General features: G+C 41.4%; 2 protein-coding genes across 4 annotated transcripts; both read right to left on the bottom strand.

Moving 5' to 3' along the window:
* Positions 1-59: 59 nt before the first annotated feature.
* Positions 60-12,161, bottom strand: sanbr (SANT and BTB domain regulator of CSR). Of its 3 annotated transcripts, none has more exons than XM_068568484.1 (21): positions 12,085-12,161; positions 10,221-10,373; positions 9,890-10,061; positions 9,440-9,539; positions 8,636-8,874; positions 8,372-8,430; positions 7,786-7,946; positions 6,843-6,929; positions 6,588-6,698; positions 6,295-6,418; positions 6,059-6,211; positions 4,710-4,852; positions 4,513-4,609; positions 4,371-4,403; positions 3,633-3,732; positions 2,869-2,954; positions 2,149-2,177; positions 1,921-1,994; positions 1,317-1,405; positions 1,010-1,092; positions 60-934 (listed from the first exon to the last, which is right to left on the bottom strand). In XM_068568484.1, the coding sequence occupies exons 1-21, from the start codon at positions 12,154-12,156 to the stop codon at positions 898-900; spliced, it is 2,202 nt and encodes a 733-aa protein (XP_068424585.1). In that variant the 5' UTR covers positions 12,157-12,161; the 3' UTR covers positions 60-897. The 3 variants fall into 3 exon arrangements, with proteins under 3 accessions (XP_068424585.1, XP_068424584.1, XP_068424586.1); XM_068568483.1 differs by having other exon boundaries at positions 1,010-1,085; XM_068568485.1 differs by lacking the exon at positions 12,085-12,161 and adding an exon at positions 11,340-12,075 and having other exon boundaries at positions 1,010-1,085.
* Positions 12,162-12,324: 163 nt separating this feature from the next.
* pex13 (peroxisomal biogenesis factor 13) lies at positions 12,325-16,347 on the bottom strand. The gene is made up of 4 exons (XM_068568195.1): positions 16,168-16,347; positions 14,730-15,451; positions 13,672-13,794; positions 12,325-13,231 (listed from the first exon to the last, which is right to left on the bottom strand). Exons 1-4 carry the CDS (start codon positions 16,239-16,241, stop codon positions 12,885-12,887), a joined length of 1,266 nt encoding a protein of 421 aa, XP_068424296.1. The 5' UTR covers positions 16,242-16,347; the 3' UTR covers positions 12,325-12,884.
* Positions 16,348-20,905: the final 4,558 nt, after the last annotated feature.

The following is a 20,905-nucleotide window of genomic DNA, read 5'->3' as shown; positions in this document are numbered from 1 at the left end:
AAAGGCCCGCTAAGCTCTTGGAAAAAAACAACAGTGACAGGAGTATGATCAGCGTTTGACTTTTTTTTTTATTCCACCCGGGTTTAATTCTTCGACATCTAAGTTAGAGCAGGGGTCAGCTTACAGGTTGCAGTCAAACTGGAGCAAAGTTGATAGTTGGGAGTACAGTCCCCCACCCCTACCTCCACCCCACAGGCGATGCACTGCCACCCAGTGGAACGTAGGCCGAACCACTTCATGTTTTATTGGTCCCTGTGTATGTACAGTGCAGTCACACTCTAATACGGGAACAACTAGACCTATAGCTCTACCAGAATGAGGCAAAGCGCAGCATCCACAGAAGACCATGAATGCAAACAGAGTTAATGTGGATAAGTTGGCATTGGCGGATTAACCGAAGCGATCTGTGTCAAGCAGTGAACGTGTCATAAACTGTCTGGCCTTTTGGCATCACTTGGGAGTTTACGGGATCCACACCATTCTGATCGTCCAGGAAGACGAAGGAAAAGAACAAACTGGCATTTCTCACGTTGTCCTTTTGTAGAAACTCCTCGTCTAGCTCCAAGACTGAACCATAAACGCACACGTAGAGCTTAATCAGTGCATTGGCCTACAAGCTGAGCTGTATCCAAACGTCTTGCTGCACAAATAAGTAGCTAGCTAAGTGACTGGTGATGTGATCAGTGAAGCACAGAGGGAGAGAGCGGGGGTGAGGGGAGAGAGTCCGCAACTGGGTTATAGGAGTAGTGGAGGCCGTGCTTTGTGGATGGGGGGGGCTATTCTGTTGTACTGGGCACTGGCGAAAGGATCTCGCCTCTTCCTCATCTTCGCGAGCTCTCAGTCAGTTTTCATGCCCGTCTCTTAGACAGCTCAGCAGCCTTTTCCCCATCGGGTCCTTTAAGTTGTCCGGACCTGAGCGTAGCGTATTTTAGATCTACAGAGAAAGAATAGTTATTGAATGGGACATGATGATGATGATGATGATTGTGTATGTGTGCGCAAAGAGTACCTGGGTGTCTTCTCTGAACTCTGTCTGGCTTGAGCGGCACTCTTAAATTGCGCTTCGAGTCTGGAGTAGACACCCCCTGTAGGCTGCAGCAACAGCACACACACACACACACACACACACACACACACACACACACACACACACACACACACACACACATGCACACACACACGCACGCACATTGCCCAGAACAAAAACAATCCGACATCAGGCAGCTGCAAAAACTAGGACAGCAGGGCTAACTGCTCAGTCATGACCACATGATGTGAGAGCAGACCAAACAGCGTGTCCATGAACAGATGCTTGCCTCTTTTGTGTCCTTTGATTTGCTCTGCTCCTGGTCTCCAAACCTCATCTTCGTCAGGTAACCGATGATCTCCACCATACGACGCTGGTCTGGTTCAGAGAGACACACAGAGGGAATAAAAACACAGCAGAAAACAACTTGAAAGGAAGCTTATAGGGGACTTTATTAAAATGAGGATGTAATTCCACAATAGAGGAATATTTTTACAGAAAAGTGTTTTTCAATAAAAGTGAAAATAACTCTTACGGGCGTACTTTGACCATATTCAATTTAATGTTTGAAATTAGAGTCATATCCTTCTGTCTAGCGGACAATATTCAAACGTGAATTCAGATTTGAATATTTAAACGCAATAAAGAACAATTTAACCTGGTTTTATTTTTTTGCAAGCATTTTTTGAGTCACAATTCAAAATGGAAAGTTTCCAACAATTTCTAAATGAAAACTCCAAGTAGCAATGTTTGTTTCAATTCCAAGTTGGCATCAACATTCAAATAAAGTCCCCTCTTAGCTTCCCTAAAGATGCGTTCAAAAGACTCGGCCCGATTAGAATAGGTGCTTGATACGCCTAAAAATATGAAAGCATTACTCATTCAGTCTTTACCTTCCTCTCTCTGAGCATCCTGGTTGTATCGCATGGACCGAGAACTGTCCCACTTATTTTTCTGGACACTCACTCTACAAAACACAGCGATCGGCATTATGATGCAATAAAAAGACGTTGGGATTAAAACATTTAAGTCAAAGTATAAGAATCAACATCCTCATCCTGTGGATACGGAAGTGTGAACCAGGAGTATGGAGCTATTCTCAATGACCTCGTGTGACTCACGTGAAAGGTGTGTTGTCCCTGGACAATGTCTGAGGGAAAGCAGATAAATGATGCAGGTTTTAAGTTAGTCGACCACTCGGGTGTAAATATGTGCTGCACGGTGTTATTCGAGTATACAGTTATGAGCAAATATACGATTAGCATGATTACTTTAAAGCTAATGCGACTGTTACAAAATTATTAGAATGATAAAGTAGAGTTTAATAAACAGCCTAAAATGCTTATGGATGAATTCACATGAATAAACAATAATAATACGTAACAAATAAATAAATAAGCCGTGTGTTTAATCAATGTTTTTTTTAGTAGTAATACATAATTCAGAGTCAACTGTACGTACAAATTCCTCAAAGCTGAGATAAAATAATAATTATAATAATAATATTGTTTGTACAGCGCTTTAAAGGGTACTCAGAGCATTTTACATGTAATAAAAAATGCATGGATAAACAAATTAATAACTTGTATACAATTCTCTATATGCATCAAAATTACATTAAATGAAATGAAAATTATGATATTGTGAAAAGAAAAATGCCCATATCGATGGATTATATATTTCCAGCTGTAAATAATACCCCCTGCTACAGTATAACATTCACTAGGCTGCAGCTTTACAAAGCATTGCACCAGAAGACCAAAACAAAAGGATGTTCAACATGATGATGCATTCTGCAGTATTTTACTCCACTGAGGAAAGGAATGAAGTCACTGACTCACTTTCTCTGCTTTGTCTTTGCGCTGGAAGTTAGGGGAGGACATTTGTTTTTTCAGAGGTCTGTGGGCCTTCTTGGCCTTCTTAGCAGCTGGAAAGAGAAAAAAAACACCAAAAGAAAACATGATGGATACACTATGATGGCACAAGACGCCACCTGCTGGCCAAAGAAAGCAACTGTTTTATTTCCCATCATCGTGAGAAAGAGCTGAACGTAACAACAGCGAAGTGATGAAAATAAACGTGATGGAAACGAGTGCAATGAGGCGCTAAATATAGAGAAAGGTTTCATTGTGTCCTCGTTTCACTTTTATCATTTAAAGCGTGACTCAGCGTTGGAGGGAAGCTGCTACCAGAACACTCAACACCTAACCCAAACCCACATGACAAGGTAGTACAGAATGTAAAGCGTAATACTTTGGTTTCAGTTTGACCTCTTTACTTAAGATTTCGTTCAACTTGTTTTTTTATTGGTCTTTTTACAAAAACGTACCGCACTGGCAACAAGGAAGCTCTTGGGTCGATAATAAAGAGAATATATATATATGAAACAAAATGGAAATCATACTCTCTAAAGTGAAAAGAAAAATGGTTTGAATTGACATCAAACACAAACACTAAGCTTGATGTGAGGGATAAAATGTATCTTCATAAACCGTTGATTGAACTGAAAACAAAATAATCATACTAAATCAATATTAAATATAATCAAAAGCCACACGCACACACACACACACACACCCCAACGAGAGCAACAAAGCTCCCCCACCTTGTTTCTTGGACAGCTCCTCTTCGTCCCCCACCTCATCCTCGGTGACCTCTGACCCCGTGGTGTACTCCTCATCCTCTGACAGGAGAGTCTGCTGCCTCTGAAGGGTAAAGGTCACACATTCTAGATGTTAGCGCTCAGCTGCTCGATGACACCGACTTTAAATGCCATACATATTATTTATGTCCATATTTAATATGCTTGTTTACATAGTATAATTAATATTATTACTTGTTTTATGACGAGCTCCTAAAGAAGACACGTGTAACGGTAGAAGTTTCTGTACTCCGCTCAAAGATTTAAGTTTAAAGTGACAACGAAGTGTTCGTTTTTGGAGATTATTGTTTTCCAAGTGGACTCATTTCCCACTCGGCTGTGTGCAGCCAGCGAGGTATGGCATTTATGTTAATGTTTCGTTGTGCATATTTACAAGCAAACTCTTTTTGTGGAATGTGAACGGCAAGCTTATTTTGTGTATGGTAAGTTGAAATGTATTTGAACAGTTAAACGGTAGATCGATGAAGGTTGTGTTGACTGAGGCGCATGTAAGACAAATAGTAACAGAAAAACTGAGGCGTTGTGTATTTCCTGGAGGGAGTGATACCGACTGTATCGTCTTCACACGTGACACCTTACTAAGCAGAAGATCTCGGTATAAGCAACGTGGTGCGTTTTGTGAGCATGGAGGCGGCTGGCTGAACAAAATGTGATGAAGGGAATGAGGGGGGAAGCTCCTACCAGTTGCAGACTCCAGTTTTTCAAAAGGGAAAACTGTTTGAAAAGAAAAAGAAAGAAGTCAGAATCCGAAAAAATGTACATGCTGGTGGACGATAAGTACGAGCCGGGGAGAAAGGCTGAGCATCGGAGAGAGAGGACTCACAGTGCTGCCGTCTCCTCTCACAGGTCCCAGCAGTGTTGGCTCCAAGAGGACCTCGCAGTCCTGAACCTTTTCTGCACTGGATGGACTCTTCTCAGCACTAACACACAGAAGAAAAACAATTTCTCATCAGAACTTTTTATAATGAGTAGCCCTGCAAACACACACACACACACACACACACACTCGATGGTGCTCACCCCTCTGCAGGCGGTGTGTGTGACAAACACACTGCATCTCTGTGCAGCAGCAGGTCATTGAGGACTCTGGTCTGGGCTGAGGTCCCCTCGTCGCAGGCCTCGTCATTGGGGACGTTCACTATGTGGTCGCGCATCTTACAGCCCTCAACACACAAACAAATGTATACACTTTTTTTTGGGTTGAATTGAGGCACTTCAGACAAATTTCTGCTCACTAGTTGCAAAACCAAACAAGATAGCGCTGGCCAAAGTTCAAGATGGCGAGAGTCTCAAGACTTCAAACCACAGCCCACAAACCAATGGGTGACGACGACCTCCACTTTTTACATACGGATTATTTCAAGTATTTGTACCTTTACCTCGTCGTCGGACAGCTTTTTCTGATGGGGATCGGTTCGTTTGTTTGTGGTATTGTGTGACTTTCGGATTTTTACCGGTGAGATCTGATTCACCAAAGTTACACAATATAGCTGATATTGATTTTTTTAGGAGTCTAAAATATGTTTGGCTGCTGCCCCCTCATCCAAAGCAGTACAATCACCGTAACCGTGCCAGTACTCTTGTCTGTTTCTCCAAACTGGCGGCATGTCGGCCGCCATCTACTGTAGGTATTACACTGATTAAAGATAAGTACCTCTTACAACCCCACTTCAAAACATTTGAACTTTCCCTTTAACTGCATCAGGATGTCCTGAAGCTTTGACACGTAACTTGATGTGTGGGGACATTAAAGACATTTGGATTTATTTTACTTTGTATTGTTTTCTTGAGTGTCGATGTTTTTTGAATAACTGAATAAACTCACTCCGAGTACCCTTACCCTGTCCTCTCTTTGTTTTTACACTCTCTTTGTCTTAGGAGAACCGTAGTAAAAAAAGCTAACAAATATTTATATTCTGTGGTAAATATAAAACATACCCCATTGCTTAGAAATCATTATGAAAGAGCATGTGATCCCATGATGCACTATTATAATAACGGTTACACCCGTCCACCTCTTTGTGGAGCCGTTTCTCGCTCGCTGACCTCTGCGTCGTCTGTGAGCTGCATTTATTCACAACAGGGGTCGGTCCCAGCATGCAGTGGGACGACACTTTGAGCAGATTACTTTCCAAGCCAAGTAGAGGAATTAGAAAAGTACAAATAATGGTCACATTAAGCATTGACATGGGCAGCATTTCCTTCATCTAGCTTCTTCAATGACCAAAGTCCAGATTACACGAAAGCATGCATTTCGTTTATGCAATAGTTGTATTAATAAGTTAGACCAACTGGATTTATTTCTTCTTCTTTTATTTTATGGAATATCAGTACACACATGGTGTGTGTTTGTGTGTGAGTGTCCATACCTTGGGCATACCGGACGGGTCAAAGCGGAGAACCCTCTGGTTGCAGCAGGGGTAAATTCCTGCACCATGCCAGCCTTTCTCAGTACCCATGCCAGAGTACAGCACACTCTGTGGGTGGTACTTGCAATGGGTCAGCTCTGCACACACAAACACCTACACACATACACACACACTTAGTCAATGAGTGTTTGTGTTAACTATACACAAAACCTTGCATGTGATAGACAAACACACACCTGCTGGCATCGGGAGCAGGTCAGGTAGTTGATGGTACCCCAGATTCTCCAGTAGACTGAGACCCAGGACTTGAGCTCCTCATACAGGGCGGGGATGTATTCGTGCACATCCCAGCTCTTCTGTCTGCAAACGTGCACGCACACGGTTTACACACAAATTGTGATCAGGACCGCTTTTTAAAAGGGAAAACGGGACACATTTCTGTTGTCCACGCATTATTGCTGACAGCTGAACAAACACATGAACTATGAGCACATGCATCTGATCCATGCTTAGGACACTGCTGTTATACTTAGTGTGCGAATAGACGATCTCTCCGCGAGCATCGATGTTGATTTTCCCTGGGACGCAAGAAATCTTCCTCTCTGTGTCTTTAGTCAGCAGCTTGAGGCACAGACCACACCTGTGATTAAACACACAAATAGTGAGGCAGACACCAAGTCGGGCATCCAGAGCAGAGTAAAAAATTAAGCGCAGCTGATGATGGGGAAAAAATAGCTAGTAATAGCTGTTGCTGAGCAGTGAATCTCTGAGACTTGCCGCTCACCTGTAGAGAGTCGAGGCGTTTCCCGTGGAATCTTTGCCCTGGTAGTTGGGATCGAAGAGACGCTCAATTTTCTTCTGAAACAATTTGCTTTGAGAAAGGAAATACAATTTCCAGCATGATTGTATGTTTAAAAAAATAGCAGTGTCTTTCATGAAAATTAACCCGGCGACTGAATGTGTGAGGATGACCTATTATAATAGTCTTCTCTCCTCACATCGCATTGATAACTTGTAATACAAATCCAACAGGGCTCAACAATCAGGATTGCCTGTTTGCCCCGGAGCAAGAACAAAAGAAGATCGAGCAACTCCTTTTTTCCAACCGACAAATGGTAAAAAAAAATTTTTTAAAGAATGACCCCGAAATCAATATATTTTACTCTTACATGTAGTATTTATCAATCGAGATTGTTTTTATGAAAGTTGTCTAGTTTCAGAGCAATCGTCTGTCGAGATGTCTGCCTTCTCTGCAATAAAATTCAACTGTATGGATATGGGTTTACATAAACCATGACCCGGTTACTCAAGATAATCCACAGACCTTGTCTTGAGCAGTTTCATGAAGGAACTATTTTCCTAGAACCATAGATCCATATTGGTCATAATTTCTGGACTGAGTTTTTTTGGTGCTTCAAACACCACAAGCCGACTGCCATCTATTCCCATTATATTGGAAAGAAAGTGGACCCCTTAACGGCTGATATTGCCAGCACTCGGCAACTTACACTCAAACAATCCACATTGATAAATTTCACTACATGTAAGAAGAAAGTTATGTTTGATTTGGGGATAATTTTGGGGGTAAACTGTCCTTTTAAAAAATCTTTTTTCCAGAGATGATGATGGATGGAGCTGAGCAAATTTTTTATCTGTGATTTTGGGCTGTGTAAAATAAACTGAATTGAAGTTAACTTTCTCGAAATTCCCCATTCCCATCCTGTTACCTCTTGAACTTGTCTTTTTTGTCCCTGATGTCGTCAGCCTCGTTGTGGCTGAAGAGCTCGGCGATGCGTGTTGCCAAGTTGCTGTTGATGCAGTTCATGTTGCAGGGTGTGGCCACGATGGCGCTCATGTGTTTGTGGCAGTACTGGATGCACTCCTCCACCTGAACGTGGACAAACACAAACTGCTCTTATACAACCTTTCACGGCAACGATAAACGGATTTTCAAGAATCCTACAATAATGCTACTGAAACAGGACTGTGGAATTGCTACTGTACTGTTAGCTCTCCTTACAGAGCAGTGGGCTAAATAACTCTTTCGGGCAAAAGAGCGTCTACACTCTTCACGTCCATGCAACATCAACTTAACAAAGCTTTATGTTTAGGGCCTCTGGTTTTTCCTGGACTGGGATACATAACCAATTATCAGTTGTAAAATATAAAGACATTTATACAGACAAAGCTGCAGGTGAATATTCTTTAGAATATGTTGTTGCCAGGAAATACATACATTTCATTTTTATTCTTTTTAATGTGAAAAACAAAAGGCCCGAAGTACATCACCACACCCAGCGTCACAACACTTACTAACGTATCCATCTTCAAGAACTCGGAGGAGATCAGGATTGAGATCACATTGCTGGGCTCTGTAACCGACAAACACCACGTGACCAACCAAGCGAAACCCCACAACAGACACACAACACAGAACACACAGCCGGTGGCCCACCAAACACACCAGTAAGTCAAGCGCCATCCAAGGTTAAACAAACAGGTAGGTGACAGCTCAGGCACTCCAATGTGTAAGAACGTGATATTTGCTATTGCGTTATTGTTTGTCTGAGGATTTACCAAGGCGGGGTTTGTCCCTGTTCCCCTCCCCCGCGGAGTTCCTCCGGACATAGTTCATGAGCCAGTCGAAGATCTGCACGTCACAGTGGACGGAGATGTCCACCTCCTCCCACCTCTGGGGGTCTACAGACAAGTACTCAGCGAAATAACGCATCTCTTTGACCAGGAGGTCTCTGGGACAAGTGAAGTCCTGCTTCAGGTTCTTAGTCTCGTCGCACACATGGATGACCATGTTGGGACTGTGAGGAGAGAGTTAAAATCCACCATTTAAAAAGATTTACCTATACTTGTAAATAACAAAAAAACACAGAACTTCAAACTTTTTACAGGGTGTAAGTGATTCCTACTGAATATGTTTTTATATACAAGAGTAGGAGCTTTTTTTTTATTGTTCTCTAAAGTCTCTCAACAAGAACAATGAAAACAGCACTAACGGTGCACACAACGTAAAAACTGCAAACAGCTCTAACAAACAGCACTAACAAACAACGTTAGCAGTGCAAACAGCGCTAAAAGTGCTAACAGTGCAACGAGCGCTAAGGGACCAATCACACCGAGATGCGTTGCTTGAATCGTGTGTCTTCTGACGGTTGGCAGCCTCCATAAAAGTTCAAATATTTTCAACTAACACTCAGAGCGGGGGTGACTTCATACTCTGCTATATCTGAACATAGTTAATAGTTGTCTGCTGCTTTATTACTGCTCTTAATCCTGTATTTTGCGCCTTTAAAAATAGAGCATTTTTTGTTAATGTGGGTTTACAGACGTCTTTGTAAAGACTGAGGGTGAGCTCGCATTACGTACTCTCGTGGCTTCTGAGGTTTGTCATCCTCCTCTGCTGCTGAGACTCGTCTCTCTTTCTTCTCCACAGCACCAACCCTTCCTGTAGGCGTTGATTTGGTACCTGCAGAAAAACAACATAAATATACTCTAAATACAGCTTTGGAAGTATGTGTCTTCTACTGGTCTGAGAACATTTCTCTTGACATGGTTAGCTGTGACTGAACTGGTTTTTCTAGTAAACCAAAAGGCATAGTCAAAATGTTCAATTTTGAACTAACTGCATTTTAGACTGGGGAGGACTTAAATGTTTCAAGCGAGAGAAAAAAGCTGTAACACCAGCAAATGAGGTGAGATGACACACTTATAACAGTTATGTTCAATTTCAGCTTTTATTTTACAACACACAGAATGCAATTAAATACCTGTTTTACAATCGTCTCGGCCAAAGTATGATGAAGAACGTTATCTGACCTGTAACCTTGCCGCTGCTCTGGCCGACTCCTGTCTCCACTAGCTCCCCAGCATCCAGCAGAGTGGTCAGGCCGTCTGAAGGTGAGGTGCTCCCTTCTGTCAGGGCGTTACATTGGTTGTCCACAGGAGGAAAACCACCGGCGCTCTTCAGCTCCTCAAATCGACGGGCACACTGTGAGATCACATCAGCGCCACAGTATTATTTATCATCAACAAGTCAGGCCTCATGTCTATTAACCACTGAAATGATTGATGGATGGGATCGTTGGACAGACGGAGGGGCGGGTGGATGGAAGGATGGAAGCACTCATAGTTACCCAGCTCCAGTTACCTCCTTGGGAGTGAATCCTGGAACTAGCTTGGCTACGTTTTCCCAGTTTATGGGCTGGGGAACTCCCCACAGAGAGCCCAGCACCATGTCCAGAACCAGGATGTTGTTGTCATAGGGAAAATTGTTGTTGTCTGAGCAGAAGCGGCTCATTTTCTACAGAAGACGTGAAACCAAAGTTAGTAAGTCAGGAATGAACCCCTACATCAGCATGGTCATTATATCCAAATCTGAGCTATTTTATAGCTGGTCGATGAACAGAAAATGAATTGCCAACTGTTTAAACAATTGCTTAAGTCTCATTTATGTTGTTTATGACTTTTTAATGGTATACATTTTTTTATTGTATTACTAATTTATAGTCCAAGCAATGAGATAATAATTACCAGATAAACAATGAAAATAATAGTTAGCGCCCGTCCTAATCCAAATCATGAAAGATTTGGTTCTCTTAAGTAAAATGGGGTACGACAGGAACAAGCAGCCACACACAACATTTACATTATCATATGTGAGGTATTGCATCAATACTGAATAACGTATACGCCTAGTCACAACTGAGAATATAAATAGTAAATGATAATCATCATTCTCAGTAGCTATGTGTGTGTGTGTATATATATATATGTGTATATATATATGTATGTATATATATATGTATATATAAACATATATATATATATATATATATATATATATATATATATATATATATATATATATATATGAACTAGCATGGTTAGCCATATTTCTATACTAACATTAGCCCTTTTGTTTGGTGACTGGTGGCTGTGTAATGCGTCATTTACTCAAGATTTAAATGAATGTTATCATTATTCTTTTTTTCATTGAATACATCGCAGGTCATAACTTCCTGATTTTGTTTATGAAACCAACAGCCAAATGTCGAGCATTTAAGCATTCTACATGCATTTCTTGATACGATATGAATCCATGGTTATACAACAGAGAAACTTAAAAGTGACGCCAGCGCAGGCCCCTCTGTCGTCCTCCTCCTTCTCCTACTGCATCAACATCAGATGCGTTCATGGTCAAATTAAATCTACAGTTTCCACATAGGTTTATTCAAATCACAAGCAGGATAAGATGTTGTTGACATACTTATCTGGTATCGTAGATGTTCCTCCCCGTCTTCTCGTAAAGTAAACTAAACTGGTGCCCGTTTATGTCATGGTGTACGGGTGGTGCTGATGCTGCGGGTTGACTCCTACCGGCTACTGTAGCTAATGCTGGCCAGCTAACTTTGAGGGACAGGATGTGGTGCCTTCATGTATTCCTCGTAAAATCCTAACTGTAACCCTAATACTACACGTCGCGACCAATAAGATCACCAAGGCCCTCGCGATGCAGTAAGCGGCATTGTACTGCAGTTGCTAATGGATGCTGATGTTTTTCTTCCAAATAATTGTACAATATAAACCTCCAGAAACAATTTTGCTCACGTTTTGTCGTCGAAGTGTGAACGTCCTTCTAAGTCTTCGAAGTTAAGTAACAAACAATTATCAGAGATATTTTAGAACAAAAGTGCACCATGAGTTTTGAAGCGTGAGTTAAAGTAACGTTGCTATATCCAAGGTCAAATATCCTCCCATTAGTACAGCCGTACTCATAACTACAGTTTTTGGTAATAGTCCACGAAGGCAGCATTAGCTTCAATCAGCTAGGTTAGCTAGCCTATGAGGGAGCTAGCAAAGAACCGATAACTAAGTGGCTACTTATCACACGTTTAGTCCAGGTAACTCGGGGTAATATGCACGTCCTGTCGGAGTGCAAATTCAGCGGTTAAGCCCTCAACTAATATAGAGAAATAAACGCTGTTCGCTTAGTTCCGTCAGTATCTACTGACCCGTTGTCGCACTGCAGCAAGTTGCGTCCTGTTGCTTAGAGACAGCTGCCGTAAAATCAGCGCTTCTGCCATCAGTCCCTGTACTTAATATGACAACAACAAAAAATACTATTATATTGATAGCATGAAACCTAATCAACTTAACTGAATTTAATTAAACAAAAGGGAAGAAGAATGATTTTTAAAAATATTTATTTTCAAAATATTTATATTAAATATTTACAAAATTACAATCTGTGACTAACAGCGGAAAATGTGCAAAGTGAGTAATTGAGAATCTAATCCCATTTGCCACACAAAGAGAACACAAAAGACATGTGAGGGCAAGAAATAATTACATGAAACCTTGTCCTCACATCTGTCAGTATACAGATGATGTAGCAGTGCGATGATAAATATTGAGTTAATTATTGTTATTGAACAATATCAAGACTTTACAGCTTAAACCAGACATGATGTCAAGAACAGCAGTGTGCCGTATTTAGAGAACAAACTAAACTTTCTTTCTTGTACAAGAAGTGGAAGGATAACCTCCTAATTTAAGACACATTGATTCTAAACAAAACAGCAAAACAGGGAACCTGTGTATGGAAACCCTTTTTGTCCATTAACCTTATCACAAGGTCCTACTTTGAGAAATTCTCAAAGGAGGTCTATGATTTTTCCCCGAATATCCACAGTCAACTGATAATAAATCAAGTTTTGGAAGTTAAACGCCGCAAACGAATACTGGCTGAGCCAACCAATGTTGTGAACATGTCCATTATTTGCATACAGAGAAAGGGACGCACACGCAAACATCACAGGTCAGTCTTCTCTGGGATGATCAGCACCGTGCTGGAGGGCACACTGGAGCCGGGTGTTTCCGGACTGAAAGGGGCTGGAGTTTCTCTGTACGCCGACTCCAGCAGCACCTCAGTAGAGACCAAGGTGGAGGCTGGAACAAGGCTCGGAGTGAAGCCTTGGTCAGGGTTGGACTGTGGGTGAGCTGCAGTGTTTCCTTGTTGCCCCTCACCGAGCCTCTCCATCTCCGCATGCTTTAGGCCCCGCCTCTTGCCTAGAACCTTGACATAGTTGGCGGGGACCAGTCCCGCAGCCTGGCCGTCCAGACTGGCCAGCAGCCAGCCACGAACCTTGGGCTGGTGCTCTGAACACGGGGAGAAACTCAAAAAGGTCACAATCTGAGCTCATCGAGATGGTGTAAACACCAGCTATCTCAGTTATTTTTTTCCATTATTGACAACTTTGTTTTTCTTGCTCAAAAGATAAACTTTTACAGGCTATTTGACTCATGTCTTTTCACTTATAATAAATACCATAGACAGAAAATCAAGAGCTGAAACCCCCAATTCTTCCTGATGAGGATAATATCCTCTATGACCGTATACATTTAATTTAAATGTCATAAACATTGATATGAATATTGAATACTTCAACTCAAGGTGGCTGTGAGTGAGAAACAAAATCAAGCAACTTCATGACATTAAAATCCAGTTTTTCCACTGTACACTGCAACATTATCCATTACGTTTGAGTACAACCTGGAGTGTTAAACCAACATCAAGCAGTCGTTAAAAGAGCCCTCACCTTTGGGGGCGAGGTTGAGCATGTCTCCGGCCCGCACAGAGATCTCTCCCTCGGACGCAGCTAAAAAGTCATACTCGGCTCGGGCCACCACGTGGTCATCCTCTCCGCTGGCCCAGTTAGTGGCTGGATAAAGAAATGCAAAGCACATCGTCACTTGTATGAAGAAGAAAATAGTAGTGACCTTCAGAGAGATTAGTGAAGTCTTTCTTACCAATACCATCTAGAGCAGTGGTACGCAGCTGCTTGTCACTGAGACACAAGGTGTTGCAAGTTTTCATTCCAGTTCATTTATAAAGACAACAGTCGGAAGTTCAACCCCACTCACCCCCATCTGTCAGTGACCTTTGCAACAAGCCAATCAAATGTTGTCTGCCAGATCTGAAATATATGTAGAACACTGAGCCAATGGTTCAGGCAGTAGAGATATGGGATTTAAAACTTAACCTGCTTGCCTTAAAAAAAAGAAGCTATTTTTTTATTACTGTTAGTACGAGTGTTATTGTTATAGTTTGCTTGTTTTTGTTAAATCTTTCACTTTTTGAAATTATTGAAATATGTAGTGTTATTGTTGATTAACTGTTTCTTGTAGTTTGCTTGTTTTTGCTTTTTAATCTTTGACTTGTTAATCATTGTTGTTGTTATTTCATTAACAATTAATTAATAATGTTATTGTTGCTGATTTACTGTTCCTTGTAGGTTGCAGGTTTTTGTTCCCTTTTTGTCTTTGGATTTTCATTACATATTTGTTTTTTCATTGTGATGAAGTGTTTTAGTCTGGACCCCGGGAAGAGGAGTTTCTACCTTGCTATTACCAATGGGAATTCTGGATAAATAAAATAAATACATACACATTTACTCCAGCAGGCTAATTTCCTCTCCTGCCAGCAGTAATTGGGATTTGCTGTAAAAACTATTTCAATAGCGTTGGCCTTGTTGGCACAAGTGAAAGCTGCTGATCTAAAGTGCAGAGAGCCCCAAGAAAAAAGAGAGACGACTCCTGAACTTAAAAAGTTGTGTGCAAAAATGTAAAAGTTCAAAATCTTGAACGTTGGTCTCACCGTTCTCTTCAGAGACAGGGCCTGAGCTCAGCAGTTTCCAGATGAGGTAGGGTCCACCCAAGACTACGGCGAAAAACAGAAAGATTGGCCAGGACTTCACAGTCTGATCCTCCATCCCTGCCCTATCCCCGCTGGACACGCGTGTCGCCAGGGCATCACTGGCACTGTCGGCCCACAAGTCGTCGATCTCGGTGTCTGACCTTCGCCCCAGGAGCCTCTGTAACCGTCGGTAGAAGTAGCGCAAGGTGCGTACCAGAGCGAAGGCTGACAAAACCCTGGTGAGGTGTGAACGCAGCCGTGTGAGGTGGTTGGCCACATCGAGCACAGCACGGAAACTGTTATACACCGCTGAAAAGGTTGCGTCCAGCATCATGCTGACTGAGGCAAAGGCCTGCACGATGCTCTCAATGGACTGAAAGGCACCGCGACTGCTCTCTTCTGCCTGCTGTACGAACCGGCTGGGGGCAACTTCTTCCGCTTGGGAGAGGCGGCCATACCCTCCCAGGCCGTGGCCGTAGCCCCCTCCACCGTAGCCGCCGCTGTAGGGGCTGTAGCCCCCATACATGGAGCTCCCATAGGGACTGTAGGAGGAGGTGAAAGAGCTGTAAGACGGACGGTAAGCCTGCTGGACGGGACGGGGCGGAACCGGGGGCACCATCCGGGTCAGGACAGGAACGCCTGCAGAGTGGGAGGGGCCTGCAGTTGGTCCAAAGTTTGCCGATCTGTTTGTGGTAAGGTTAAGACAAGAATACATGGGGATCAAAACAGGTGTACTTAATTGTTATGACTTTTTTGTATACAGAAGAGCATGGGAAATATGTAAATTATCCAAGGACCTGAAGCTGATTAAGATTAATGATTCTGTGTACTTGAACCATCTTTTAAAAAAAAAAGACTAACGTGAGATGAACAGTCAAGACTCCTTGTCTATGCTGTTCATCTCACGTTAGTCTTTCTTTCGGCATACATGTAAGAAATACTACCCTAAGTTGTGAGGGGTCACTCAAAACAATTGCAAAGTTTTAAGTTATTGTTTTGTGGGACGTTTACGTGCATCGTGACGTTAATCTTCATGGGTTAAATGCAGAGAGCAAATGTAATGCGTGTAAAAATGTATCTAATATGACGACGTAATAAAAAATTAGATTAGTGTAACCTGAGCATGTTTCGTGCTCCAGACGAAGGCACATGACAAGGCCTCGTTGCAGCTAGTTAGCTGACTTTAGACGGTCAGGTAGTAATGCAGCCGTTGCTTTGTTTAAATGGCAAATTCTAGGTAAAATAACTGTTTAGTTGATTCCACATGGCTTGTGCAATCACCTCAGCGTAAGATAGCTAACGCAGAAACAACAGCGAACCAGCTAGCTTACGGCCAGTAGATACACAAACGGATCTCACGATAGCGAGCTAGCTGACACGGCTATTATAGCTCGTATACCTGTAATTTATAGGCGCACTCATTGCCCCTGGAATCCGCCTTTCCCATGGCTTCTGTGGAGGCTGTGGATCCATCGCCACACGTAGCGTTATATCCACAAAGTTTGATCAGAAGGACCAACTCTCTACCGGATGCGTAATATCGCTTTCCGGACCCTGTCCCCCAGCTTCTCCAGTTGCGTTCCCGTGTCCTCGTAATTTCCTAGCTTTTTCTTGGGAGATATTTTTTGAACACTACTACTACTACTACTATTACTATTACTACTACTACTACTACTACTACTACTACTACTACTACTACTGCTAATAATAATAATAATAATAATAATAATAATAATAATAATAATAATACTAACACTGATACTACTACTATTAACAATAACATAGGCATATGGATTTATAAATGATCCAATATAACACAAATCGGAGTAGTAAGATGATCAAAAGGCAGGCTATTCTTGTCCTCGATATTAAGTTTTTCTCCATGGAGCGTTTCAATACTTTTACACTAGCATACTTAGCCCTGCTTTGTAAAAAAAAACAAAAAAACATTATAATCTCACGTTTGTGGGACCTTTAATAAAAATCAAACACAACTTGAGTATGAGTCTTGTGTTGTAAAGACCCTTTAAAACAAGTTTCATCAAAATTACGACAGTAGTTTATTTCTGCCATGAAATTCCATTGCATTCTCTACAATGCTATTTCCAATCCAGTCCACTAGAGGGCGCATTACGCGTGGGTGGTATTGACTGAATAGTATTGCAGGCGCTCACCAAGGAAGAGTAAATCCAAATCCCAATCTCCACCCTAAACCTTCAAGGCCTGAACCCTCAGGGACTCACTGACGTCAGCTGCTGAGTGGTTGAGTGTGTGAGTCTATGAGGGCTGCTGCAACATCACGTGACTTACATACAAAAAGATGGTTTACAATTGTGTATTTATTTTATTCTTTTTATACACTGATTTGAACGTCTTCCTCACAAGATGAGAAGTCATTTGAAATTATTTTTTATCGGGGTGAATGCCCACGTGCTTCTTTGTTTACCTTTTTTTTTATGTCTCCATTCTTCCACTGCATGTTTAACTTCACGTTGCAATGCATTGTGGGCAATTCCCCTCGGCAAAGTCAGCCTCCAATGTTGACTTACGGAAAGGGTTCATAAAGGGCTCAAAATGCCACAGAGCCCTCACGCACTCTACAATTTGACAATTGGACATCCCTAAACCCTCAAGGACTTCACGGAGCGCGCCTCAAATCTTGTGAGTCCGTAAGGGTGGAGATTGGGATTGGGCCTAAATCTTCCTACCGCGCATTGTATCGCAAATGACGTCATAGAAGGGATGTGTTTGTGAGAACTTTCTGTAAAAGGGCAGAAGGCTACAGGTTAACTCTCTTATGCTAGCGGACTGGTCTATAGAGCGGAGTAGCAGGTGGAGGAAAGTTAACTGTGCGCTGCAATGTATGAATCAGTTTAAGTCACAATAATTTATTTCCTGGTTATTATCTACAACCAAGTGGACATTTTTGTGATTTGTGGCCTAAACAAAACAACGCTCTTGTAACTTAATTTCGCACATTAAAAATGGCAAGTGCACATCATGGGTAAAGCATTACAGGACAGCGTCATTAAAGGAGTCCAACAGTATTGGTTGCACTTGACTCAATGGGTGAATATTAGTTTTTTATTGAAAAGGTGAAACGTATGTTTTATGTTCAGAGAATAAAACAATATATGTCATATTGGCTGTAAGACAACAGCCATGTTTTTGGTTTTGTTTAGAATATTACTGTAATGACAGTTCAAACCAAACACAGCAGGAGTAAATGAGATACAAAGTAAATGTGTGAATGTCTGCCAGAGCATACAGCGGTTTGGGAATGGAGGGCGAGAGGGAAATGAGTATACCACTGAAGCGGCAGAGATGGCCGTAACTCAAAAAGAGGACAGCCATGGAGTCAAGAGGGAGCCATCTGGACACAAGACATAGGGTCTGATCAGCCCGGACTGGGTCCCCTGGAGGAGGGTTGATGACGTTATCAGACCCAAAACCCCTTAGGAGTCCAGGAAACATCCTTGAATAAGTGTCCAGGAGGCATCGTGTGTGTTCGCTGTACACTCTACCGTTCAGCATATGACCCTCAGTCATATGCCGGTTCGCTAAATTGGCAAACTGACCTGATGACCCCTAAACAGTCATCAGGTCATTTAAACCACTGACCTTCTCTCTGAGCTCTGTCCGGCTGTGTTTCTGGAGCTCCGTTTCAAGGGTTTTGTGTGAAGGATTTGTTGGGAGAGAAAATCAGGACAATAAAATGTTTTGAAGAATAATTAAAATATATAAATATTTGGTACAATTGTTAAGTAAATTAACTTTAAGTGTGTTTCTTGCTAGTTTTGAAGATGTAAGACGTTTGCTCAAGCAATTTTTTGGTGGACTTTTTGACTATAACCTTTTTATGTTTTTTTTCAACCTCTCGACATTGCTATACCAAATGTTTTTTATAAAAATACTTTAAATGCTAAACTATTAGTTTTTACGACTTTTCTTGACATGCTGTAGAAATACTTTTTTTGACATACGATACTGTGACTCTTTTTTTCTTTGTTTTTTCATACTATATTATCTTTTCATATAACCTTTACTTGATTTTTTTCACACTATACAATGACATATTTATTGCAATGACATTTTTGGGTGGATATACTACGACATTTTTATGGTCGACGATATTGTATATCGATATTATATATCGATATACAATATTTGAATGGCAATCATATAGTACGACATATTTATGATACGTCTTATGGCACACTATACACAGACATTTGTATGGAATATTATACTAATGACAACGACAGACAATTCCTGGAATGTAAACAACCATAATGATTCAGAATAGAAGTTTACATGACTCTCATTAATTAAACGTTCTTCCACACGTTTAACAAAACCAATGTTTGTTAAATGTAGTAACATGAATAAAACAATGTAAAAGCCGAAGTGCTAGTATATGCATATTAATTTTATTAAACAAAATGTCCGCGAACATGAAAACAGAACTTTTAAACAAACGATGGAGATAATCTTTACCACTGATTCATGTTGCTCAAGTCTCTCAATTACTTTGGTTGGCCATCTTGCTGTGCCCAAGACTCCTTAGACTCATTCAGCTTTGTCAGCGCTGCACACATCCCTGTATGTTTGTTTTTTCTTGCCACAATGGCACCAACTGCATGTCCTGTCAGCAGTTTTGTGATCAGATGAAATGGAGATTGAATCACTACAACTAGATCCATCCAAATCTATCTAAAAACCTATATATATTTTTGGCAGTAGCTACATATCTTTATGTTTGTCACATAAATAACCTCAAAGCCATTATCAATTATGTTAAACAGAACTTAAACAAGTACATGCACCTTTCACTTTTGTCCAGCAGAGGACGCTGTAAGTTATCACATATGAAACCCCATAAACTTATACAGCTTTCAACATTGTGGCTAAAAGGGAATATCCCTCCTCTGTAATACACTGTATTTAAAATAAGGACACACATATTTTCATGACTATGTTTCAAACTAATGTCCAGTCACAATGATCGCAGTAATTTTAAATTCCTTGTGGTTTAGTAGAGGGGAACATTCACACTGCCCGATGGTTTGCCCTTCATTATGTCGGCCTACATTATGTACAAGGGAGTTCAGATATAATGTGAGCCGAATAAACAGACTAGTTTTTTAAAACTTTTTTTAAAATTATAACCTCTAAAAATGAATTTTATGAAAGAAAAAAAAACACGTCATTCACATTATTTCACACGGTGACAGAAAATGTAATGCTAATAAATCCAACAAACTGTATAGAGGCTTTTTTTTTGTGTGTCAGATTTGGGTACTCACGCTATTTCATATGCGTCACTCTCCATTGATTGCCGACATAGAAGCGCTCAAGATTTGACTTGCCTGACATGTGAATTTGGTGTGAGGGTGGATCCCCTTTGGGCTCCCACTTGCTCATCAAGCCAAGAGTTGTTCACCTAACCCCTTACTACGGTTTGGGGAGGGGGCGGAGAGAGCTGCAGTTAATGTGAGGAGAGCTGCTCATGAGCGCAAGCAGTGGGTGCAGGGGTGTATGGTGTGGTTTGAGGAGGGAGCCCTGTGATGTCATGCACTGTGCGTAAAGCTGTCACTTTCGAGTCACTGTTGGGTAGGACGAATAGAGGGTGCCTGTGTGTCGTCTCTATGTAGGTGTGTGTTGGTGACATGACGGTGTCAGGATCCCAGGCGGGAGGCGGGACTCCAAAGTATTGGCCCTGATGTCGCTGCGGGTTGGAAGACGCTTTAACTAAAGATGGTCCTGGTTTGACCTTTCTTGTATCGTGGTGATGATAGCCTATGCATGGGAAAGTCAATGACTTTAAAGGAGCCATAGATTTTTTTATTTGGCTCTAGAAAAGAGAGATCTTACAACAACAACAAAAAAACATAATAACATTTTTGAATTTTTTTCATGCAGCATAATGACATTGAAAGCTATTGGCCAACAATAAACAAATCTAATTGTTATGAAAGCTGTGCTTGATATTATTTATTTCCAAACTTATATTTTGTACCAGTTTTCTCTCAAAGGGCTGTCTCGGCATTTTGAAGAGGAAATGTGGCCAATTATACTTATTAGACACATTTTACAGAGATTTAAAAAAACATTTGCCGGGGCAGCCTCAAACTTAC

The sequence above is a fragment of the Clinocottus analis genome, unplaced genomic scaffold (assembly GCF_023055335.1).
Source record: "Clinocottus analis isolate CAN_PGR_092001 unplaced genomic scaffold, fCliAna1.0.p SCAF_8, whole genome shotgun sequence".
In the NCBI taxonomy this organism is placed as follows: Eukaryota; Metazoa; Chordata; class Actinopteri; order Perciformes; family Cottidae; genus Clinocottus; species Clinocottus analis.
The sequence above is the reverse complement of the archived record's forward strand: the minus strand, read 5'-3'. Positions and strand labels throughout refer to the sequence as shown.